The sequence below is a fragment of the Astyanax mexicanus genome, chromosome 13, assembly GCF_023375975.1.
Source record: "Astyanax mexicanus isolate ESR-SI-001 chromosome 13, AstMex3_surface, whole genome shotgun sequence".
Lineage (NCBI taxonomy): Eukaryota > Metazoa > Chordata > Actinopteri > Characiformes > Acestrorhamphidae > Astyanax > Astyanax mexicanus.
The window spans coordinates 2,597,717-2,614,574 of NC_064420.1; the positions used below are offsets into that span (position 1 = coordinate 2,597,717).

General features: G+C 37.5%; 1 protein-coding gene across 1 annotated transcript; it reads right to left on the bottom strand.

Moving 5' to 3' along the window:
• Positions 1–1,295: 1,295 nt before the first annotated feature.
• Positions 1,296–8,961, bottom strand: r3hdml (R3H domain containing-like). The gene is made up of 6 exons (XM_049463176.1): positions 8,752–8,961; positions 5,677–5,961; positions 4,605–4,723; positions 4,267–4,369; positions 2,925–3,040; positions 1,296–2,822 (listed from the first exon to the last, which is right to left on the bottom strand). The coding sequence occupies exons 2-6, from the start codon at positions 5,947–5,949 to the stop codon at positions 2,696–2,698; spliced, it is 738 nt and encodes a 245-aa protein (XP_049319133.1). The 5' UTR covers positions 5,950–5,961; positions 8,752–8,961; the 3' UTR covers positions 1,296–2,695.
• Between the last annotated feature and the right edge of the window lie 7,897 nt (positions 8,962–16,858).

Consider the following 16,858-nt stretch of genomic DNA (forward strand, 5'->3'; position numbering starts at 1 on the left):
GGATGAAAGAACAGCATTATGAAGGTGATAAAAAGCTCTTTACATTCTGTTTCCAAAAACAGGTCTGGGATCAGACTCTATGACCCAATTCTGACCCAATTTATAGGTTTAGTCACTGTTTGCCATGCAGGCAAGTACAACATAAAGCACCTAACTTATAGCATTATATAATCAGATTATCCAAAAATAGCTTTTGTATTTAGGCTGTAAAAAGTCGTTAAGCTCTTGGTTTGATGGTTGATGCTTTTCTGATGTCTGTATTTAGATATTTATTTATCTAAAACTGTATTTGTCTCAAAAACTGCGAAATTAAAATCACTAAACACATTTTGCCATACTATTATTTTTTACTACAATGTGTTTTTTAAGACAAAAGAGAATTTGGTGCCCCACAGAACATTATATAAATTTGGTTATTAAAGTTGGACTTAATCCAAGAGTAATAATAGTAGTTTTTACCATTGGCATTTGCAGTCAGCTCTTAATTACTTGCGAATCTTTTTGACAATTTTTGTTTGTTGAAAAAATGTTGATTCCTAACATTTTTAGTCCCAAGTAGGTAAAGATTCCTCCTTCAGAAGAAGTCAAAAAATCTACTAGCTGATCCTGCTGTGTACTGTCTGAGGTTCTAAGCCAAAATTAGAGAAATGTCGGTTCTTCACCTGATTATCTGAAAGTACTTCTCCCTCATCTTGATGGTGAAGATCCCTCCTTCAGAAGACGTCTGCTGGCTAATCCTGCTCTGTAATGTCTGAGGTTCTTAACCAAAAATACAGAAATGACAGATCTTGAACTGATCTAGTAGGAGGAGCTCTTGATGATGTTTGTCAGGTGAGGGGTGGAGCCAGGGTTCTATGTAGGTTTCCTTATTGTGACCTCACAATAGGAGCAACGAAATGGTTGGTTGTTTTTGGAAAATAACTGCCCTGATTTACTCTTCAGCTAGATATTTATGACTTACATCTCCTTCATCTGCTGATTTGTTTTACGGACAGCAGGTAAAGATCCCTCCTTCAGAAGAAGTCTGCTGGCTGATGCAGTTGTGTATTGTCTGAGGTACTCAACCAAAATGATAAAAATTGCAAATCGAGACCCAAGTGAAATGCATAAGCATGAAAAAAAGTGATTTGTGCATAATATGTCCCATTTAATTATAATTACCTTTAATGCTATAGTTATATAAGATACTTCTGGAATTTCCAGAAACACTTCTATGGTTTTTACATGACAAGAGTCCTGTATACATTTCAGGACGATAGTAACTGGGATACCACAGCACACTGAACGAGTCAGAATCTAAAGAAAGAAACTTTATTGGGTGTACACAAACCATAAAAGTGCTTAACTCTCAACACAAACCTCACCGCAACGCCACTCTTACGGCAAACATACAAAACAGTGCAAACAGTGCAGGGAAAGGACAAGAAACAATAAAGAGCAGGAAGACTGACTGCTTTAGACTCAGACTGGACCAGAAACAGATGGTACTGAGGAATGATGGTGTGTCCATTTTTACAGGCAGCAGGACAAAAAAGCACCAGTTTATCGGTTTCAGAATGTATTAAAAAGGTTTTAAATAGAAGTAGAAAAGGGAAAGGACAACACATTATTGTACACAGACTAACTAGCTGAGGATATAGTGGTACTACATCGAGAATGTGTATGGCGCCACATCAATGTCAAAAGCCTGAGGTGTAAAAAAACAGGTGAAAAAAGACATTTGAGTGTGTAAATTTACTTCTTACGGGCGAAATGAAAAAAATATTTCTCTCAAGCTTCCTTTTTTTTTCTTCTTTGGTGGTTTTTTTCCTCTAAAAGTGCCTCATCCTCATCTGCTCAACTGACTTTCAACAGACAGTAGGTAAAGATCCCTCCTTCAGAAGAAGTCTGCTGACTGATCCTGCTGTGTATTGTCTAAGATTCTGAACCAAAATGACAAAAATGGTGGATCGAGACCAAATTGGAAATAAAAAAGCATTTAAAAAGTGATTTAAGCATTTAAGAAGTGCATTACGGTCCCATTTAATTATAATTACGCTTGATGCTATAGTTATATAAGATGCTTCTAGAAATTGCAGAAAAACTGCTATATGGTCTTTACATTATAAGAGCCCTGTATTCATTTAAGGATAATAGAAACTGGGATACCACAGCACACTGAACGAGGTGGAATTCACAATTGTCCTCGCAGACAGTAGGTAAAGATCCCTCCTTCAGAAGAAGTCTGCTGGCTGATCCTGTTGTGTACTGTCTGAGGTTCTCATCCAAAATGATAGAAATGGTGGATCGAGAGCCAATTGAAATGCAAAAGCATTTAAAAAGAGATTAAATTTAATTATAATTATGTTTGATGCTATAGTTATTAAGATGCTTCTGGAAATTCCAGAAACACTGCTATATGGTCTTTTCAAGACAATAGCAAGAGTCCTGTATTTATTTCAGGACGATTGGTACTGGGATACCACAGCACACTGAATGAGTCGGAATCTAAATAAACTTCACAGTTATCCTCATGGGCTGTAGGTAAAGATTCCTCCTTCAGAAGAAGTCTGCTGGCTGATTCTGCTGTGTACTGTCAATACACTCTTACAGTTGTTGTGTTTTTTCACTTGGTATTTTTGCGCCTCCCGACTTTTAGCATTAATGTGACGCCATAAATGTGCTTTAAAGTCAGAATTCAGTCCTAGTTCTGATACTAAAACCAGTTTCTCCTGCGTTTTGATGTGGAGCACTGGTTCTTGTTGCACGATCCTCCGTAAACCGAAGGGCAGGCGGAGCATGGCTTTCCTGTTTTATACGGAGCTTCTCCCACCCAGTTCCCCCTGCAAGATAAGCAGCAACATGAGAAAAAAAACAGGAATTCTTCAGTTAGTAAACTTGGATTGCATGTGTTTAGTCTGAAGTGCTGTGAAAAGAGGTCTTACTTGATGGAGTAGTTGCAGACCAGCAAGGTGGCCTGTTTCCATGTGCTCCCGAACACGTACATGTTTGAACACCTGTTGATGGCACACCCAATCCTATTGGTGCTCGCCCACACCATCTGTGATCAGAATGGGCATTATTAATGGTACAGGTCTGAATTTTTCTCCATTACTGCATAGTCACTGTATTAATTACAGTAAATATGCAACACATTTAATTATTATATAATATTAATTTATAGTTAACCATATTTTTGTAAATGATACAGTTAATTCTGCAAGTATATGTTGCAGAAATATCTATGTAATCACATTATTTGTGCAGAGTTTGGGCTCTAAAGAGGTCATGACTGCTTTAAGCAATTGAACAAACCATAAGCGTTTTTAGGTTCTATAAACAGAATATCCTCCTATGTGACTTTCAAACATGGTGGCGGTAGTGTCACTGTGTTTAGGCATGTTTTTTAGCTTTCACACAACAATGACAATATGCTCTAATTGAGGAAACCAATTAGAGCCAATCTGTTCGACTTATCATATATTTCTGAGTCTTAAATATATATGAAATATCAGCCGGTTTTGTTGCAAGACAATAATCAGGAATACAAATCCACATCTAAAAATGTGTAATAAAACATAGGCCGTGCCCACACATATCTGAGTGTTTTTGACAATTTAGAGTTTCCACCCTCATTTTTGCAAATACAGCTCTGGAAAAACATTTAGAGAGCACTTCAGTTTCTGAATCAGTTTCCCTGATTTTGCTATTTATAGGTTTATGTTTGAGAAAAATGAACATTGTTGTTTTATTCTATAAACTACAGACAATATTTCTCCCAAATTTTATCGAATTTTCTTTTGTGATTTAGAGCATTTATTTGCAGAAAATGAGAAATGGCGGAAATAACAAAAAAGGTTCAGAGCTTTCAGACCTCAAATAATGCAAATAAAACAAGTTTATATTCAAGTTTTAAGAATTCAGAAATCAATATTTGGTGGAATAACCCTGTGGTTTTTAATCCCAGTTTTTCCAGTTTGCATCTTGGCATCATGTTCTCCTCCACCAGTCTTACACACTGCTTTTGGATAACTTTATGCTGCTTTACTCCTGGTGCAAAAATTCAAGCAGTTCAGTTTGGTTTGATGGCTTATATTCACTTTTTTTAAAGAGCTGGTTGAAGCTGTAAATTCTGTTAATCCACTGTTTTGTGATGGTGGAATCCAACTTATTTGTATAACCTACAGCAGTTTAGATACTTATTCATTATGAAGGTTTAGGGAATAAACTTCAGGGCAAAAAATAAATAATAAGAATAAATGGGGTATGGCCCTTTAAGAGGCGTACCTGAGTGTAGTGGGAACAGACGGAGCCAGTGCATCTGTTGGGATAGGAGAAGGAGTTTTTCTCATCGTGCCACGACCTCACCAGCTCAATAACTGACCTGTACCTGCCAGGAGGAGGAAAACATTGGTTTCATTGGTTTATAAACTTGTTCACTGGCTGGTTCATGGTCTATTCTAATAGACAACAGCTCTCAAACAGTGTTATGTGCAACAAAACATTTAAAAATAAAGAAAATACATGATGTCCAGGTCTGAAAGGGTTAAAAAAAAAACTTATTCCCATCTGTAAATCTCCCTGTCCTTCGAACAGCTTAAGAGCACCACTGTCTTTAAGCCTACCTTCCAGAGCTGATGGACAGGTTCTGGCCCATATATTTCATTACGTGGGAAGGCCCGTGGTCCCATATACACTGAGAGGCCCACGACTCAGCAGATTTAGCAAGCCTCTCGTCCCACACCTGTCCAAAAAGAGAGAGAGACAACAAGCACAGATCTTTATTTAAAAATGAACAGGATTACTGCCTTTTGGAGGCATGTTCAGGTCAATTTCTGGCGTATTGCTATCTTGGCAACTGAAAACACAGATGTGCCACTGACTGATTAGAACCCTGATTGTCTGACTGATTAGTCAACAGTCAAAAACTCCACAGCGTAAACTTCACAGCGTCAACAAGCAGGTAAGTTTACTCTGCTGAGAAGTGCAGAAGCTCTGCACCATTAAATTAGCAATCCGACAATATCAGAGTGGATCTGGCACTGAAAGAGAAAGGAAAGTGACACTCTGATTGGTTTATTTTACGTTACACCCAAAAAGTGCAAGGTGTACTTTTCCTGTTGTTACGATAGCAAAGACACACCGACACACCTTACATTAAGCTGCAGTGTGTGGTTAATGGCTCACCTATAGATTGCACAAATAGGGCCTTTAATTTTTTAATTAGTTAGTTTGTCAATTGTTATTAGACACTTATTATACAGTTATTACATGATAGAAAAGACCTATTACATTTATTATCAGAACATTATTACATTTAAGCTAATATATAAACCCTCTAAATATGTACACCTCAATTAAAAACAGATTCTTCTTCACCAGAGTCTTCTAGAAATATAAGGCCTATGTGAAAGTCTCATATAGTATATATTGTGATGTTTAGATTAATATCAGTACATTGAACTATCAAAATAAGCTTAGCTTATATACACACCATTTGCATGTGGGGGAAAACTATTATTATTGTCTAATAGAGTGGACAGTGAGTGGACACACTGTTTAAAAAATCTGTTATGAATGCTGTCTGCTGTATTGGCCTATACATATATAACACTGTATATAACACAGTTTATAACACATGTATAACACAGTTATAACATTTTAAATAACAGAATATAACACAGTAAATAACACTACCATGTACTCCATGTTGGCTGCGGGTGGGAAGACCTGGGAGCGGACCCGGTTGTGGTACTCCAGCAGTGCCGTCATGTCTCTGGAGGAAACGTAGCGCTTCCTCCGGCTGCCGGCGGCTCGGCTGCTGTTCCTCAGCCCGTTCTCCAGCTCCAGACCTGCTGAGGAGCTGAGGAACGTGAGCTCAGCGCTGCTGGAGGGAGATACGGCTGCTCTACAGCATGGAGTCGCCCACAGGAGGACAGCCAGGAAGAGGTAGGAGCAGTCAGCATGCATGATCACTATGATCTGGAAAGAAAAATAAAATATACATGGAGTTAAGGTGGGATTCATCCAGAGAGAGAACTTTAAACAACCAGGAGTGAAAAGATAGAAGTTTTAAACTACAATAAAGTACAATTTCACGTCCAATTTAGTGTTCCCACTATTTACAACACATCTAATCACACTAATTAGCTTTTAAAGTAGCTGAAGCGCCCTCTAGCGGGCCCGCCGGCGGGCCCGTTCTGACTATGTAAATTAGAACGCTTAAAAGCGTCAAATATTCTAAACATACCGACCAAATAACCGACTCATATTCTTTAGTACTACTTTAACTACCTGCATGCAAATTTACAGCCATCTACATGAAACCAGTCGCCAGAAATCGCCAACTGAAAACAGCCTGTTTTTTCACATTGTTTACACGAGAAACACGCCTCCCCAACAAAATAGCCTTATAAAATAATATTAGTGTATAAAATAACATCATATTATATTATTGAAAATTCACTTACTATCACAGCATCCACAATACAGCACTGAACCGCAGGTAAAATATCCATAAAGTCCTTTATTTGCCTGCTCACGGCTCCTCAAAAACATGCGTTTAGTTTCAGCGCAGCCGTAACGTCGTATTCTCAAGCTCCCAGCGACTACACAATGGAATATTTTCCGTAAAGTTGTACGTGAATACAAAGCTAAGGGTGTCCTCTTCTAGATTCAGTGGTTTTTATTGGTCTACAATCCACTACTTTTCTTGAGTGATCGTCTTTTGAACCAATGGCGTGAGCGCTGGATCGCGCTGGTGTTCAGGGCTGTCCAATCAAATCAGATCATAGGCTTTTTCCAGCGTCACAAAAGTGATTGACACCTATTTCAACCAATAGTCCACCCTTAGACGAAAACACTGATACGTAATTTGCCCTGATTGGTCTCCGAATGGCTGGGGGAGGGGCATGCCAAACCGTCACCAAGTCACAAAAAAAACACCCCTCTCCAAACGCTAAAACACACAGCGCACACAGCGCGCAAACATGTGATTTTATGTGTCATTTCATCAAAAAAAATATTAATATTACCCTGAGATGGACTCACATTAATTTATTTTATCACAAAGAAACAAAAAAATATTAAAATGTTGTTTTATAGAGACAGATTCACCTCTGTATCAGACTGGGGCGCTCTGGAGAGGTTTTTAAGCCTTTGGTGACGCCTGGTGGACACCTTATATATAATGCAGTATAAAATCCCATGCTGATAAAATAATGTTTTCAAATTTTGTACTTTGTTTGACAAGACCCTAATAAACCAGGAAATGTAGAGAATGATTAGCTAATCATCACCAACATCCATACACACACTATAAACTCAAAATATAATAGGCGCTTTTTGTTTTTTTTACATTTTCCTCTGCATTTAATGTTCTCAAATAGATCCTAAATAATGAAAATTACCTCTTGAAAGTGAATTACTGTTTTGTCCCAAGTGTCTACTTCAGTTTAAGCCCTGATTGGTCATTGTGCTATATGTAAAACTTAAGATATCCAGTGTGATAGCATAGTAGTGCAAATCGCATGAAAATGAGCAAAAACATGGATCAGCAGTAAGGGGTTAAAGAAAGAAAATAAAGCCCTACATGGACAGGATTAATTTCTCAAGGGGTTCTGGGGTAATTTTCTCTTTTATGGTGGGTCCTCTGTGATTTTATTCCTGTCCAGAACGATCATGTACGTGTTTTTTTTCTCAGACATCCTCTGAGAAAATTACAGGCTGATTTATCTACTGTTTTTCGTCTCCTCGCGTTTAATAAAATAGCTATTTGTCCACTGCAGAGAGTGGAAATGGAGGAGCTACTGAACGCTGTGATGTCATGTGACCAAGAAAAAAAACTAAAAAACTCACTGGTCCTCCTGTTTTTTCAATTGCAGTCCAGATGCAAGAGTACAAGTGTGATATATTGTTCACAGACGTCCCCCTGAGAAAATAATCCCGTCCAGATAGGGCTAGGTATACATTAATAAAACCTTTTTTATTTTCTGTATAAAATAAGTTTAAAATACGATTCAAAGAAAAGGTCAAAAGGCAAATAAAACTGATTAAGTTTTCTGATCACACAATGTTTTTTGAGTTAACTTAAATTTATTTATTTTTTCCATTTTATGTGTAAAATAAGTTTAAAATAGAATTTAGAGAAAAGTCAAAAGGTCAGGGAAAATAAAACTGATTTAAGTTATCTGATTAAACAATGCTCTTTTGTTTAAGTTAGCTCAGTTTAAAATACCATAAAGTCAAAAATTACAAAAAGAATGAATTAATACTGATTAATTGATTGATTGATTTAATGTGTTAAATGATTTAAAAGTATATACATGAAACAACAGATATTACACACTTTAAATCATTGAGGATTAAAACACAATAAAGCACTAATATTTATTTTTACGCAACATTTTGTGAGTTAACAAAAAATTGAAAAAAAAAAAAAAATTCATTTAGAAAAAGTCAGGTCTATTAAAACTACTAACTGATTACATACCATGTTTTAATTATTCTAATTAAACCACTACCTGTTAAAGGTAAGAAACACCACTGCGCTAAATATTGATAGAATAATTAGTAATGGAGTTAGTAATGAAATATTTACGCTACTTCTAAATATTTTTTGGGGTTTTAGACATGGATTATTAAACATGCACCGGTTTAGGATTGCATTGCTGTTCCTGACAAATGAACATAAAAAGAGGGTTAAATCTGCAGTTCTACACCGTGTATTCCTTACAGAAGCAGTGGTGAAATTTGTATATTTTATTAGTATACCTGTGGATGAAGCCGGGTGATTCCTGGAGAGTGAGAAAGAGTGAGCGCTGGGTCAGAGTGCTCCTCACTTCAGTGCAAACCTTCAGCAGGGATTCCAGCTCTTCTGTGGAAGGAGACGCCTGTGAAGCTCCTTCACTTATTAAACGCCGGCCTTCGCAAACAACTCCTCTCCACATGAACAGCAGCGTGCTTTAACTGGGCCACATGTCTCTGAGGCCATCTGACTTGGAGGAGCAGAAGAGAGGAACCCTGTCCTCTCTCTCTCTCTCTTTCTCTCTCTCTCTCTCTCTCTCTCCCCCCGCAGGGATGGTCGGCGGGTTCGTGAAACAATTTGATGGGAGTTTTCTTTCGCTCTTCCAGCGCACACTCTCTCCATCCTCCGCCAAAACCACAAATGGACGTGGTCTTCCAAACAAACGTAATCAATGGGAATGAAAGAATTCAACAGTTTGGGAGAAAGGAGGCAGCAGGCGGTTTCCCCCCACTGCAGGACCTCTGCAGGGTCTTATAAGGGCCCTATTTTAGCAATCTATAGTTGAGCCGTCAACTCTTTGCTATCGTAACGACGGGAAAAGTATGCCTTGCGCATCTCAAAATCTCTTAATTAATCATCTGCGGCTCAGAGTGGTCCAGCAGGCTAAGAGCTGCCACTATGATCAAGAGATCACCACTTCAAATCCTGTTCATGCAGCTTGCCATCAGCTGCCAGAGCCCCGAGAGAGCACAATGGGCCTTGCTCTCTCTGGGTGGGTACAGTAGATGGCGCTCTTCCTTCCCCTCATCACTCCAAAGGGTGATGTGGATCAGCACAAGGCTGCATCTGTGAGCTGATGTATCAGAACCGAGTCGCTGTGATGCTGCTCGGCAATGCTGCATCAGCAGCAGTTCAAAAAGAGGCGGAGTCTGACTTCACATGTGTCGGAGGAGGCGTGTGCTAGTCTTTACCCTCTGTTGTTTTGGGCATCACGTGAAATAAAACTTGCCATTGATTTTGGCAAATTGGTATTTTAACAGCGCACCGTTAACTCAAATGAATTAAGTCTGTTTTATATAAAGTTGTATATTTTTTATTTTGAGTTAGCTAAACATTTAAGGGCATATATATATACACATATTTATATATATATATATATATATATATATATATATATATATATATATATATAAACAGTATATATATATATATATATATATATATATATATATACTGTATATATATATATATATATATATATATATATATATATATAAATATGTGTATATATATATGTATATTCATTTTTGACCAAATAAAACCTTTAGAAAAGAGCTAATTTATGTAAAGTAATGAATGCTGGTTTTGTCTACTGCTTCATGTTAAGAGTCTATGTATATTTAATGTAACTTTTTAAATTCTACTTGTGTAAAAACTTAAGTAATGTAAGGCAACTGGTTTCCACGCAATTTTCTGGTGAAGTCAACTAATCTGGATTAAGAGTGTGACTGTTAACTGTTGTCAGAGTTTTAATCAGACAGTGGCGCACCTGTGTTTTCCCCTGCAAAGATGAATCAGTGCAGCAGCTCTGCTCTCCAGTGTTCCAGGAATTGAGGGAGCTCTGCCATGTGCAATACAGCCACTTTCTAGACTCCTGCCCATGCCAAGGTACACGGCAGCCACAGCTCGACTGTACGGGGTCACCGGGAGCATCCCACCCCTGAAATGGAAACATTCTGCTCCAATATCTAGAGAAAAATTTTAGGAACTTTTAAGAAACTATTATTATTTTTAAACAATAATATTGCTTAATTAAGAGCTTGCATGATGGAAAGTTACTTATAAATAAATGTTTGTCTGCAGAAAAAAAAAATACATAGTTTTTTACATGTCAAAGCATAAAATTCAATTCACACTACTTGCAGTCTCTTTATACAGTTATTTATGTAAAATAAGCAGAAAAAAAAACAACTTTTTGAGACAAAACTGTGTTTGAAGTTGGTTGCTACAGTATATGTAGTATATTCCAGAGGTTTCCTCTATTTCCAGCATCACATCTCTATAGGCTCTATACACTGAAAAAAAAATTATGAGTAAAATTTTCGCAACTTTCTGCACTTGCTTTTTCTTTTAAGTAAATTTAATTTCATGCAAATTTAAGTAACTTCAACTCGGTTTCAAGACTTAAATGTTACACAGAGTAAATAAGTGAACTGAACTTCAGTCAATCCTTTCTTTTATTAAACTTTACTTCATTTCTGCAGACAATATTACCTAATTACAGTTACTTAATTCATACAATAATACAGATTTTTTTTGGTGCTTTTTTGTTTTTTGTCTTGTCTTGTCCTGGTTGCTGCTTTTTGTTTAAATAATAATAATAATAATAATAATAATAATAATAATAATAATAATAATAATAATAATAATAATACAAAAATTGATCACAAAAAATATTACTGAAATAATTTATGATACATAATATTCCTGAAATAAATTCCTGAAATGTACAGATTTTTAGTTAAAACACACATTTTACACATAGATGGCATGTAATACATTCTTGGATGGCATGTAATACATTTTTTTACTATACTTAAAAAGAATGTATAACATGCTATCCATGTGTAATATGTGTGTTTTAAAAATATTTTAATTTCAGGAACTATAATATATTATGTATCATAAATTATTTGAGTAATATTGCATAAATGAAGTAATTGTAATTAGGTAATATTGTCTGCAGAAATGAAGTAAAGTTTACTAAAAGAAAGGATTGACTGAAGTTCAGTTCACTTATTTACTCTATGTAAAACATTTAAGTCTTGAAACCGAGTTGAAGTTACTTAAATTTTATCTGAAATTAAATTTACTTAAAAAAAAAAAAGCAAATGCAGAAAATTGCAAAACTTTTTTTAAGTAAATTTTACGCATCTTTTTTTTTCAGTGTAGGCTTGCGCCCATCAGTTTGACTGTTACTGAGAATTTCGTTTGATATTGCCGCTCTACATTTTTCCTCGGGTGATGATGAGCGATGACAGATCTATTAAGTATGTGACAGAACTGACATGGATATGCCTGATGCTAAATTTAAGCGCTAAGCTCTACAAGGCTCCTTTGTAGTAAGGAGTTCAGGAGATAGTTGTGCACGTCTGTTATGCTAACACATAAAACTGTGCAGTATTTCACCCAGGAAACAGCGCTTACAGATGTACCTGTGCGGCGGATAACACAGCAAAACATTTGCTCAAGCATGAAGGAAGCATGGAGGGGTCACAGCCCAAATACCTGCTCTCAGGAGCTGTGAGTGACGGGAGGGTCTGCTGTTGATCCAGACGTGATCCGGGCTGATGTGTTGAACTTCACTGAATAGAAGAAGGTGACCAGATGTGACCAGGCCTCAGGGTGAACTCTGACCCCTGAGACTGGGAGCATTTGGTTGACCCTGAGAAGAGCTAACTGCAGACGTTTCTCTGAGAAAACACAGTTTGGCACTAAATCACAGTCTGGCTGGGTGCTGCTACACTGTGAAAATAAAAGAAAAGTTGTAAGTATATATATTTATTTATGTAGTATGTATAAAAATGCATAATATATAAAACCACTTAAAAATGATGAGTTTCTTTGATTTTACCTAATCGAAAACCTCTGGAATACAATCAAGAGGAAGATGGATGATCACGAGCCATCAAACTGATCCAAATAAAATTATCCAAAAGCAGTGTGTAAGACTGGAGGTGGAAGAGAACATGATGGCAAGATGCATGACAACTGTGATTAAAAAACACCAGGGTTATTCAACCAAATATTGATTTCTAAACTCTTAAAACTTTATGAATATGAACTTGTTTTTTCTTTACATTATTTGAGGTCTGAAAGCTCTGCATCTTTTTTTTTTTTTGTTATTTCAGCCATTCCTCTTTTTTTCTGCGAATAAATGCTCTTATTGACAATATTTTTATTTTTATTTGGAATTTGGGAGAAATGTTGTCCGTAGTTTATAGAATAAAACAACAATGTTCAATTTATTCAAACATATTCTCCCACCTGATCCGTGGATCTCTGCAGCTCCTCCAGAGTGACTCTTGGATGGGACTATTGGCTGCTTCTCTGATCAATGCTTTAATGTACATTATTTAGGAGAATATGTTATGAAGGCCCTATGTAGATACCCTTCAAATAAAGTGTTATAATTTATACAGGTTTGCTTCATGATCAATACTGAATACATACTGCTTTCCCATGACTTTTGCTTGTCATTGTATTGGATCACTATTAACACCTATGCCTGTTATAATGGATAAAATCTTCCACACTTTTCATAGTGAAATCACCTCTATTCACCCTTTATTACACTGCCTAAAAGACATCCATATCATCTCCATATCTTCCATTCAATCATTTCTATGCAGTTTGCCACAATGACCAGTTTCACATTGTTGCTTTCCAGACTGAATACATTTTATGTGGAAAAAACTCTGCAATATGTTCAACTATGATGAACTTCAACACATATTTGCCTCAGCTGTCTCTACTGTCTTAGCTAATCTGTCACAGCTGGACCAGTTACCCCACTGCTGCCAACCCCAACGCAATGTGCAGCACTGTGATCTATATCTATCTATATATATATATCATCATCTGCTGTAATTCTGTTCACTAATGCATTAGAAAAAAATGCATTCTCGCCACTTTAGGCAACTCAAATGGATGAAAGGATGGATTGGTAGATGGATGGATGGATGGATGGATGGATGAATGAATGAATGAATATATGGATGGATGGATGAATTGATAGATGGATGGATGGATGGATGTTTGGTTGGATGGATGTTTGGATGGATGGATGGATGTATGGGCAAATAGATAGATGCATGGATAGATGTTTGGTTGGATGGATGGATGGATGAATGAATGAATGAATGAATGAATGAATGAATGAATGGATAGATAGATGGATGGATGGATGGATGGATGGATGGATGGGTGGATGGATGTTTGTTTGGATGGATGGATGAATGAATGAATGAATGAATGTTTGGATGGATGGATGGATGGATGGATGGATGGATGGATGGATAAATGGATGGATGGATGGATGGATGTTTGGTTGGATGGATGTTTGGTTGAATGGATGGATGGATGGATAAATGGATGGATGGGTGGATGATGGATGTTTGGTTGGATGGGTGTTTGGTTGAATGGATGGATGGATGGATAAATGGATGGATAGATGTTTGTTTGGAGAGATGGGACACAAAACTAGTCTCATCTCAGTGTAAATTACTTTCTGCTACTTGAAATCAACATATAAAGATCTCTGTGCCAGAAACAATGGTCCAGGGTGGGTTAAGTAAAGGTGCACAGCTGTGTGATTATTCCCTTCACTGCAAAAGAAGAAGAAGGGGGCTTTGAGTTGGGGGTGGGGGTGGCTGTGTCTCTTCTCTGTGTGAAGCTTGTTATAAAACATAAATCCAGGAGGTCTCAGACCCGACCCTGCAGCTCCCGCTGCCACTGCGCACTGATGCGTTTCTCATGTCAGCATGGCCAAACTTTATTCTGGCGACCCAAGAGCAAATTTACAGAGTGATGTACCTGCTGGTCGTGATGAATAGATGCGTGGGGGGGGGGGGGGGGGACTTTGACAACGGGCTCGTTCTGATCAGGCCTTTTCAGGAATCTAAATGAAAAATTGCTCAGTAGTCCACTTAGTAGTGGAGCGTTTTTTTTCTCATAGCGTAATGATTCAGCACTTTATAGGGGGGTTGAGGAGAGCAACCATACAAAAAAACTATAGCCCATGTCTTTAGTGCTCCCACCTGTGTTCATTTGTAGCCCCGCCCCCTCATTACCAGCCCCCAGGTGTTTCCTGTTGCCTGTTCCCACCATGTGTATTAATTTTTCAATGTTAGTTTGTTGGTTCTTGTGCATTTTTACGTCCGTCAGGTTGCACGTTTCTTCGTCTTCTCAGTCTACAGTGTCCTTCATGTTGCTTAGTCCTTTATTTTTTGGTTTTGTTTGGTTTATTTTTTGTTTGTTTTCTTCATTTGTGATCATCATACAACATCCTGACCTGACTGACTCAACTTCTGAATGCAGTTAAATCCTCTCAGCAATAGAAGCTTGGCAATCTACTTGAAAGTCAATTCTAGACAGTAGTAGACTGAGGCAGTTACTCCAACATAAGCAGAAAAAAAACTTTTTAAAATATTCTTCATTTAAGAAAAAACATTAAATAAGCAGATATTAAAATACTTTTAGAACTACCCATAGAAGGTAATTAATGTGTATTATGTATCATTAAATAACTAAAAATGCTGGATGATGCTGGTAATATGAATATTACCTTACCTTCAATCATAATGCACTAATGTTTTAAATGCATACAATGTAATCCTGCCTGTAATTTTTAGAGCTTTTAATTTCCTGCCTGCGTTTTTTTTCAGCGTACTGGATATGTAACAGTCTGGAATGGTGTGAGGAAGATCCAGTCTCATAAATCAGCGCAGGCCGTTTCTGTAGGCCAGGCTGAACTGGGTCAAGCCTAGAGGAACAACCTCACGCCAGAAACAATCTGACGTCCTCCGCTATGACATCACCCTGTCTAGACTCAAAAGCACACTGTTACCCCGTAGCGTCTGCAGGTTCACAGCTCCTCAGACCTAATCTGGGAAGTGTAGAGTGTAGAATAGGTATGGAGAAAGAACTTTGATCTGATTTATTTAAAATGCATTCCAGTAGAATGCTAAGCTTTGAGGAATGATTTTTCTTTCGCTCTGACAGTTTTTGTGTAGCAATTTGGTTTTGTCAACATATTGCATGCCATTCTGACCATGAAGATATTACCGTAGTCTGCTGTTGGTGGCAGTGAATAGCTAGAAAAAGGCACATTCAACAAGAAGCATTCAAAGAGTCATCCCGTTAGTGCCAGCACCATTGGCAGACGGCTGCATAATAATAGGACTACATGAGACGACAACAATATTCACCACAGCCTACCACATTTTCTTTACTGGAAAGGACATCCGTACAGACATTGTCTTGTAGGAGTGGCATAGAATAAAACTTAGATACAACACCCATTTTAATTAGAAGGGCCAAAAACAAATATAAATGCACTTTTTCTCTTTTTTTGCCACTCTAGAAGCAAGGGTGCCCTAGAGGTGATGAGTTTTAGTGAATTTGGGGCGGCTATGTTACATAAATTGATATTATAATTTGACAGCACATAATGCATAATGTATCACAAACAAAAACTATACAATATATCATAATATCAATATAAAAAACAGGAGCTCTGTAGATCTGGGAGAACATCCTCTTCCACTGTTAAACACTGTGTCTCATCCAGTGCACAAAGATTTCTGTGCGTCAAGAAGGAATTACAGTGAGGATTTACAGTTGTGTAAATATACTGAAAGCCCTCTTTGTTCGCTGGCAGAAAGCCTGATTTTCCTTCTTCAACAAGCAGAATCCTCAAAGTGTCCAAGAAACACAAGCCGAACTGGCTTCAGAATAATGATACAGAAGATCTAAACACAGCTTGTGCAGAAACATCTACAGCCAGACGCTGTTAAAACTAATGGCGGCCTCTTTTAAAACAGCAGTATTTCACAGCCCTGCGGACCACACCGTCTGACACAGCACTGGAGAGCAAAAAGAAGATTCAAAAAGACCAAACGAGAGGGACGTGCCTGAAGAACAGAGCTCTGTATATACAGTACACACCCTCACCAGGCCTCACCACAGTACATCAGGGGTAAAGTGTGACTGCAGAAATCACCATTACCTGCTTAGAATGCATGATTACTTTTATTTTTATGACTATTTACATTGTAGATTCTCACTGAAGCATCAAAACTTTAAATAAACACATGTGGATTTTACGTACTTAATAAAAAAAGGTGAAATAACTGAAAACATGTTTTATATTCTAGTTTCTTCAAAATAGCCCCCCTTTGCTCTGATTACTGCTTTGCACACTCTTGGCATCATTCTTTCAGTGAGCTTCTTTAAGAGGTGGCCACCTGAAATGAAAAGTTTTCCAACAGTCTTGAAGGAAGGAAGGAGTTCCCAGAGGTGTTTATTAGCACTTGTTGCTCCTTTGTCTTCTTCACTCTGTGCTCCAGCTCA

Coding starts and splice junctions, on each gene's coding strand:
- r3hdml (XM_049463176.1), bottom strand. CDS start 5,949: ATGCATGCTGACTGCTCCTACCTCTTCCTGGCTGTCCTCCTGTGGGCG. Junction 3,041..4,266: donor TCTGTTCCCACTACACTCAG/GTACGCCTCTTA, acceptor TTCTGATCACAG/ATGGTGTGGGCGAGCACCAA. Junction 2,823..2,924: donor GTCTGCAACTACTCCATCAA/GTAAGACCTCTT, acceptor CTTATCTTGCAG/GGGGAACTGGGTGGGAGAAG.